We start from the raw sequence: 9,368 nt of genomic DNA on the forward strand, positions 1-9,368 counted from the left end.
GCTCATGTATGAACTTATAGGGCGATACCAGCGATTTATTGTTCTGTGGATTATTCGGCTGTGCTATTACATGGGAAGAAGGGAATACTAGACGGTGACACAGATGATACCGTAACAAGTCTGTTTTTGCCTTGGGGGGAACTTCACAAGAAAACATCAAAGGTACCATTAGAATCATAGACTGCTATGCTAGAGCGCTATGTAAGCGGTCTATAAGGTCAAAATCTGGTGACAGACTCCCTTTAAAGGGAACCTGTCACCGGGATTTTGTGTATAGAGTTGAGGACATGGGTTGCTAGATGGCCGCTAGCAAATCCGCAATACCCAGTCCCCATAGCTCTGTGTGCTTTTATTGTGTAAAAAAAACAATTTGATACATATGCAAATTAACCTGAGATGAGTCCTATCCCTGACTCATCTCACGTACAGGACTCATCTCAGGTTAATTTGCATATGTATCAAATTGTTTTTTTTACACAATAAAAGCACACAGAGCTATGGGGAGTGGGTATTGCAGATGTGCTAGCGGCCATCTAGCCATGTCCTCAGCTCTATACCCAAAATCCAGGTCACAGGTTCCCTTTAAAGGGGTTGTCTCATCATGGACAATGGGGGCATATTGCTAGGATATGCCCCCATTGTCTTATAGGTGAGGGTCCCTATATTGAGAACGCAGCCCCGCAAGGTGTTGGCTGGAAGACTCCGGTCACCAACAAGCCAGCTCCTCATACAAGTGAATGGGAGTGTACCGCGCATGTGCAGCCCCCGCTCCCATTAATTTTTATGGGGCCGACGGAAATAGCAAGGGCTACACGGCGACATGGCTGGATATCCTGTGACCAGTGTGGCCGTGTAGCCCTTGCTTATTCCCTTGTCAAATCCCAAGGCTTGTTGGAAAGTCGGATCTTGACTCATAGGGAGCCGCTTCCAATAGGTGGCGCTGGCGAGATGGTTACCTTTCTTTGGAGATACCTCTTTCCATATTCGTTTCCCATGGAGCATCGCCAATAAGTCTCCATATCATGGAGCACTCCCTGTAAGTCTCCACACGGGACTGGTCTTTTTAAGGAGATTCAGTACCCTGCCTAAACCATTATACTGGAAAAATGGCTGAAAGTTTTTAATAAACAGAAACAACTGAAAAATATTATTTTAGCCCAAAATAAGTAGAATGCAATAATAATAAAAAAAAAGTGTAAGTGCATGAGGAACCCGAGATGGTAACACTAACATGCTGGTGGTTTAGTGCCCTAAACTCAACGCGGCTGGTTTTTATTTTTATTTTTTTAGTACTGCAGCGTTTTGCATATTTTTCTACCTCCAGCTGATACAATTACAACTTCCAGCATCCCTGGACAGCCTACGGCTATTAGAGCATGCTGGGAGTTGTAGTTTTGCAATAGCTGGCAGGCAACCGGTTGAGCATCCCTGCCCCGCACCTACCACCCCAACAGAGGCCAAATGGACACATCTGGCATCCACTGTGGTCCTGGGAGATCTCCTGAGACATATACTGAATGTGTTCAGAGAAGGAGATGTGAACAGAGCCTTACACAAGAGGAGCAGGACGCCCTTCCCCGCTGCTGCCCTTCTCTTATCTAACGGTCCAATTCTCTCCCTCCCCATCAGCAGAGCCTTGGCTGCATTAGTCAGGAGAAGATAAGAGGAAACTGAAAGAAATGTCTTTCTTCCCAGCGGCGGCGTAGAAACTAATGAAGCTGACCCTGCACAAGATGCTTATCTGCAGATCCAGGTAGGTTCCTTCCAGAATGGGAGCAGAAATCGCCAGATGCGGCATGTGCCAGACGGATTCCATTAACTAAGGGAACTGGCATTTTGCAGTACAATATACCGCTATATCTGGCAGTACTTTGTCCATATCTTTTGCTAGAATCTGCAATGAAGGCTCCTGCCAGAACCTCGGCTGCAGGTGTGAACATAGTCAACATCGGAGGCTCTGTCCTAGACTCCAAACCAAAATGTGGGACGACAGAGTGAAGCATGGCAGGTCGGACGATGGGAACCCAACAGACCCCATTAAGGCAAAACGTATCCATTCTAAACCCAGCCCTTGCTTTCAACACTTCCAGGCTCACATGCACTAACATGAGAGGGAGAGGGGGGAGAAGACAAGGCTGCAGCCGGAGAGAACACCGCTTTTGTTACAATGGAGTTTCACTTTCGCCATTGTACCATGAACTTGGGCTTCGCTCACATCAACGTTCAGCCTTTACGTTCTCCTGCTCCATCTTCTGAGTGGAAACCTAACGAACCCCATTATAGTCTATGGGGTCCGTAGGCTCCGTTATGTGCCGAATACGTCCTTTCAGTTCTCCTGCTCCTAAACGGAAAGGCTGACCGGTGATGTGAACGAAGCCTTACGCTTCGGCCACTTGTGGGTCTGAATTAGTGCCAATGTGCTTTATATCTCTCCTCAGTTCAGTATTGCATGTGAGTGTTCCCTAACCTTGTGTTTGTAGCTGTTTGACTTATGAGTTCGTTAGGCCGAGTTCACACGTCAGTTATTTCCATCAGTTATTGTGAACCAAAACTAGGTGAGGGTCAAAAAGACAGAACAGGTGCAAATCTTTCCATTATACCTCACCTCTGAGTAGGCGTCACTACTGGTTTTGGCTCACAACCAAGGGAAATAACCAACCAAATAACTGAAGTGTGAACGCTCTGTGGCCGCATTGCGGACCGCAATACACGGGCACAGTTCAGTGTGCATTCGGCATCACGGATGTGGACCCATTCACTTCAATGGGTCCGCAAATCCAGAATGGAACCCACTACGGAGTGCTTCCGTAGGGTTTCGTCCCGTACTTCCGTAGCGCAAAAAGATACATGTCCTATCTTTTTGCAGAACGTCCGGACCGCTGACATATTAAAGTGAATGGGTCCGCGATCCGCTGCCCCACGGTGGGTGTTCGTGTATTGTGGCCCAGCACGGCCAGGGGGCGCACACGTTCGTGTGCAAGAGGCCTTAAAGGGAACCTGTAGTCAGGATTGACATATAGAGCCGATTACATATTCTTACTGCACATCCTCCAATCAGAACTAAACTGTCTTTGTCTATGCTCAAAAGTATTGTATTCATGGAAAAAAAAAAAAAAATATTTGAAAATCTCTTGACCGGGTACCTCATGCAGTCATTAGGGCGTTGTTCGGCCTGAGGGCTCATGCACATGACCCTTGATGTTTTGTGATCTGCCAACTGCAAAACACCGATACCGGCCCTGTCCATTATGCAATAGAACAGTCCTATCGTCATCTGCAATGCAGACAATAATAGGACATGTTCGGCAGAACGGCCATGTACAAACAGTCATTTGCCTTCCCCATACAGGCAGCAAGAACAAAAAAACAGCAAAAAAAAAAAAAAAGTGTGTGTATGAGTCTAAGGCCTCTTTCACACGGCCAATATACAGGACACCGTTCCATGTGCATTTCACATCACGGATGCAGACCTATTCACTTGAATGGGTCCGCAAATCCGGAGATGCAGTGCGGAACGGAAGCACTACGGAGTGCTTCTGTGGGGTTCCGTTCGGCAAAAAAAATAGAACTTGTTCTATCTTTTTGCAGAACGGATGGATCGCGGACCCCATTCAAGTTAATGAGTCCGCAATCCGCATGCGGCTGGCCCACGGTCGGTGCCTGTGCATTTTGCGGTCCGCAGCAAGGGCACGGCGGGACAACGGCCTTGTAAAAGAGACCTAAGGTCCCTTTCACACGAGCAAGTTTTCCGCGCGTGTGCAATGCGTGACGTGAACGTATACGACCAGCACCGAATCCTGACTCATTAATTTCAATGGGGATGTGTATATGTGCGTTGGTCTTCACGCATCACTTCTGCGTTGCGTGAAAAATCGCTGCATGTTCTATATTCAGCGTTTTTCACGCAACGCTGGCCCCATAGAAGTGAATGGAGCTGCATGAAAATCGCATCGTATTAGCAAAGAAGTGCGTATGTGATGCGTTTTTCACTGATGGTTGCTAAGAGATGTTGTTTGTAAACATTCCGTTTTTCATCACGCGCGTGAAAAACGCATCTCAACGCATTGCACCCGCGCGGAATAAACTGGACAACTGAACGCATTCGCAGACAAAACTGACTGAACCTGCTTGCAAAATGGTACGAGTTTCACTGAACGCACCCAAAGCCAATCCGTCACACTCGTGTGAAAGAGGCCTAAGGGTGTCGAGAGTCCTCCGCGCTCTCATCCCGTTTCTTTTCTGACATAAGCCTCGGCAGAGAAAAATCTTGTGCTGAAGACTTCCAATATGGCCGCGCGCAGAGTGGAGGTATACACCTGGGCTTCAAGTCAAGCGCTGGTGCCTTATCAAACAGCTTTAGGGCTTGTTCACACAAACGTACGGGTTACGTTCCGTGCATTGGGGCCGCAATTTGCGGTCCACAATGCACGGAGAACAGTCGCGAGTACTCCAGAATGGATCCAGACCTATTCAACTTGAATGGGTCCGCATCCTTCCGTTCCGCAAAAAGATAGGACATGTTCTATCTGTGTGCGGCATGGAAGTAAGGAACGGAATCCCACAGCACTCTGTAGCGCTTCCGTGGGTTTTCCGTTCCGTGCTTCCGTTTCGCACCGCTCTGCATCTCCGGATTTGCGGACCCATTCAAGGGAATGGGTCCGCATCCGTGATGCAGAATGCACATGGATCGGTGTCAGTTTATTGCGGATCCGCAATACGGCAACGGAACCCATACGTTCGCGTGAACAAGCCCTTATCAGTGGGAGTCCTCAGTTGTCGGACCACCACCGATCAGATACTGATGACCTATCCAAAACATATTTTCTGTCCGTGTCCGTTCCGTAGTTTTTTTTTTTGTTTTAGGCCTGTATGCGGAAAAATTTATTTCAATGGGGCCACCAAAAATAATAATAAAGATACACAAGGAGATTATGGTTTGGTTGTTGTTTTTTAGGCGTTTGGATACCCCTTTAACTTGTCTACGTGAAAATACACATACAGGAGTCTTTATTGTACAACATAACGACCCATTAATATTTAACACAATCGTTCTGGAGGATTCCTGTAGAATAGGATGTAAACTACTGACGTGTTTTAAGTATAAAGCGTATAGAAGCAGGCAAACAATTATTTTTGGACACTGTGCACACTGTGAGGCCTCCTGCACACCCCAGGGGAGCAGTCAGAACTCCCGGAGGGATGCAGAGGAGTTTACTGCGTCTCAGGCTTTATACAGAGGCACCTTCTGATCCTGCGCAGTCATCGCATGGGTCCGTCGTATATTATCACATAATGAGAACACGTGTAAAAAATACTTGTCAACTACATTTTGAACCATGACACACACCCAAAACCGGCCGCACCTCACTGAGTCACATCTGCAGCGTCACAGCAGAGAACAAAACTGAAACTAACGACACAGCGTCAAATCTCTCAACCCAAGAAAAGACAGACAACTGGAACCAAGAAGGATCAGGCAGAACTAGTAGAACTGGAACTGAACCTGCGACCTCAGGAAGTACCAGAAGAACCCCAACTAGGGACCACAACCAGAACCAGGGACCTCAGTCAGCACTACAATATCAGAGGAGCTCCAGACAGCAACAGCAGGGGCAGACCTAAAACTAGAGACACTCCGTCATCACCAGCAGGAATACAACCCAAAACAAGGGACCTCTGGCGGGACAAAACTGTCACTGGATGTCAATCAGCACCAGAAGGAGAACAACTTGGACCAAGGATCCCAATTAGGTCCCCTGGTTTGCAGTCATGTTGCTGCCTGTCATCCCAGGTCTGGGTTATATTTATGCTGGTGATGACTGGGGTCCCTGGTCCAGGTTATGGTTCTTGTGGTGATTACTGAGGTCACTAGTCTGGGTTATGATTCTGCTGGGCTTGACTAAGGTCTCTGGTCCAGGTTATTTTTCATCTGGTGCTGACTGAGATCCCTAGTCCAGGTTATGGTTCTTGTGGTGATGATCAAGGTCCCTGGTCCAGGTTATGTATATACTGGTGCTGACCAAAACCTGGACCAGTCAGCACCAGCAGAACCATATCTCAGACAAAGGACTTCAGTCATCACCATCAGACCCGAATGGGATCCCTAGTCACAGGTGTGCTCTTGTGGTTCTGCACAATGAGAGACCTCAGTCAGCAGCAGGGGCACAACCTGTATCGATAAGCCTCCAGCAGTGCCACAAAGTCTCAAGCAGCTCCAGCAGATGCACATCTCAGTCCAGGGACCACAGCCAGAACCTCATCCAGAAAAGCAGAATCACAGCTGGCATCAGACAACCTACTCCAGGATCATCAGAAGCACAGCCAGCACTAGATAACCGCCTCCGGAACCAGCAGAACCACAGTCTACACCAGAAAACCTCCTCTAGGACCAGCAGAACCACAAAACCTCCTCCCGGACCTGCACAACCACAACCAGCACCAGAGAACTTCTTCCAGGACCAGCAGAACCCCAGTCAGCACCAGCAGAATCACAGCCAGCACAAGCCTCTTCTGGGACCAGCACCAGAAAACCTCTTCCAGGACTAGCAGAACCGCAGCCAGCACCAGAGAACCTCCTCCAGGATCAGCAGAATCACATCCAGCACAGTAGAACTCTTCCAGGAACAGCAGAGCCATAGCCAGCAGCAGGAAACCTCTTCTAGGACTAGCAGAACCAGCAGAACCCCAGCCAGCACCAGCAGAACCCCAGCCAGCACCAGCAGAACCCCAGCCAGCACCAGCAGAACCCCAGCCAGCACCAGCAGAACCCCAGCCAGCACCAGCAGAACCTCCTCCAGGACCAGCAGAACCTCAGCCAGCACCAGAGAACCTCCTCCAGGACCAGCAGAACCCCAGCCAGCACCAGAGAACCTCCTCCAGGACCAGCAGAACCCCAGCCAGCATAACCTCCTCCAGGACCAGCAGAACCCCAGCCAGCACAACCTCCTCCAGGACCAGCAGAACCACAGCCAGCACAACCTCCTCCAGGACCAGCAGAACCACAGCCAGCACCAGCCCAACCTCCTCATTACCGCCAAACGGAACCACAATCCCCGGGCTCCAGTTTCCCTCCAGCACACCATGGAGCGCGCACATCACTAGTTCTATCAGCCCTATTACTACAGAAGCTGAACCCCGTCTCTACTGCTTGGCATCTCACGTAAAGCACCGCAGCCATGCCCGGCCTCACCAAGCCCCTGTCCCTCCCTGCACCACGCTTCCCGGCCGCCCCATTAACCCCTCTCTCACCGCACTCAGACGTATCCCCTCCGTCGTCTGTGCCGCCATCTTTGTAAACCAGGAAAAAAAAAAAACACTTAACGTCTCGGGGACTGAACAGCTGAGCACTCCCCTACTTCCGGGCGGAGACTACAGCCGTCAGCCAATCAGGACCCCGCCCCAGGAATAACATTAAAACCACGTGACTGTGGCTTCTGTGAGCGTGCAGGACGAGCGCTGTGCAGCCTCAATACGCTAGGTGGCAGTGTTCTCAATGTACCTACTGACTGATGTGCGGATTTACTGACCAGGGACTCTTACTGACTTTAGGGCTCATGCGCACGACCGCGTGATGTCCGTTTTTTTGTGTGGATCAATTGTAACAATGCCTCTCCTTGTCTGCAAATCGGACAAGAATAGAATTTTTTTGCTGAACAGACTCACGGACATACGGATATGGAATGCACATGGAGTACGGCCGCAAAAAAAAAAAACGGAACGGATACGGACAACAAATACATCTGTGTGTATGAGCCCAAAGGGCTCATGCACAAGACCGTATGTATTTTGCGGTTCGCAAAACATGGATGCACAAAAAAAATGGTTGACATCCGTGTGACGTCCATGTTACATCCTTTTTTTGTGGAACGGACTTGCGGACATATGGATACGGAATACACACTGAGTAATTTTTGTTTTTTTGTGGCCCAATTGAAATGAATGGTTCAGCATACGGGCCCCACACAAAAAAAAAAGAATGGACACGGACAGCAAATCCGTTGGTGTGCATGAGCCAGTCCGGTCCGTCTGGGCGCCACAGAACCGAAGAAAAAGGAAATAAAAAATGGTGGACAACCCCGCGTGGTTTCGGTCTTTTTTTTTTTTTTTTTGCATTCTTTCCAGAATTTTTAAATGCAAAAACACCACCTCCAGATGTTGGCCAGAAGTCTATGGAGATTATTCATTGTAGTTTTTTTTATTTTTTAAGCGCCATTTTTTTTCACATACGGAGCTTTTCTTCCCTTATTTTCTGGCGTTTTGGCACTGCTTGAAATACCACAAGCGGCAAAGTTGCTAGCGTTTTGTCATACTTTGCTTTATGCTTAGGCCTCATGCACACGACCGCTGTTGTGTTCCGTGTCCGCTGTTCCGTTTTCCGTGATTTTCTGCGGACCCATTGACTTTCAATGGGTCCGTTGAAAACTCGGAAAATGCACCGTTTGTCATCCGCGTCCGTGATCCGTGTTTCCAGTCCGTCAAAAAAATAGGACCTGTCCTATTTTTTTCACGGACAACGGTTCGCGGACCCATTCAAGTCAATGGGTCCGTGAAAAAACACGGAGGCACACAAGATTGTCATCCGCGTCTGTGATCCATGTCCGTTTTTTCCCTATCATTTTCAAGGCAAACTTGACTTAGATTTTTTTTTCACTTCTCATGTCTGGTGATCCTCCAAAAATCAAGGAAGACACACGGAAACAAAAACGGATCACGGAACAACGGAACCCCGTTTTGCGGACAGTGAAAAAATACTGTTGTGTGCATGAGGCCTAATGCTGAAACACACCTTTGGGCTGCAGATATCAAAAAATGCAAAAAAAAAGGATTTTTTTTTTTTTTTTTTTACATACGTTTGTTTTAAAACACATCCAAAAAAAAAATAGTATGAAGGAGACCGGTGTCCGGTCCCAGCAAGCTTCCAAAGGCCAATACACATCTGCTCATCCGGGGGAAGGGAATAAACATCGAACCCCTAAGGGTCCATTTACATAGATCAGGGGAATCAGCGACCTCCGGCACTCCAGCTGCTGTGAAACTACAACTCCCAACATGCACATTTACTTGCCCGTTCTTGTAACTCCCATAAGAAGGGAAAGGAGGATTCTGGGAGTTGTAGTTTCTGAACAGCTGGATGTTGCTGATCCGATACACAGGGCACTGGTCGGGAACGGTCGCCCTTTATCGGGTGATCAGCGGTACATTTAGGGCGCCCTCACGCGTGGCGGAATTTTATGCAACAAAAACTGTAAGTGCAGATTTTACAAAGTTGTGCTGTTTTTTTTTTGCGGTTTATGCTGCGGATTTTTCCGCACAGGGATAGGATGGGTATTTTGTGAACGAGGTTGCGGATTTCTGCACAGATTACATCC

At 48.3% G+C, this 9,368-nt stretch overlaps 1 protein-coding gene across 2 annotated transcripts in view; it reads right to left on the reverse strand.

Annotated features, from left to right (window-relative positions):
• The window catches only part of MORC3 (MORC family CW-type zinc finger 3), a 48,400-nt gene extending 40,858 nt beyond the window's left edge, over positions 1–7,542 (reverse strand). The window contains exon 1 of one of the 2 annotated variants that reach the window (XM_040423114.1): positions 7,249–7,542. In XM_040423114.1, the coding sequence (XP_040279048.1) occupies positions 7,249–7,287 (39 nt within the window). In that variant the 5' untranslated portion in view covers positions 7,288–7,542. The remainder of the gene's footprint in view (positions 1–7,248) is intronic. The other variant, XM_040423113.1, reaches the window with a different exon arrangement.
• Between the last annotated feature and the right edge of the window lie 1,826 nt (positions 7,543–9,368).

The sequence above is a fragment of the Bufo bufo genome, chromosome 3, assembly GCF_905171765.1.
Source record: "Bufo bufo chromosome 3, aBufBuf1.1, whole genome shotgun sequence".
In the NCBI taxonomy this organism is placed as follows: Eukaryota; Metazoa; Chordata; class Amphibia; order Anura; family Bufonidae; genus Bufo; species Bufo bufo.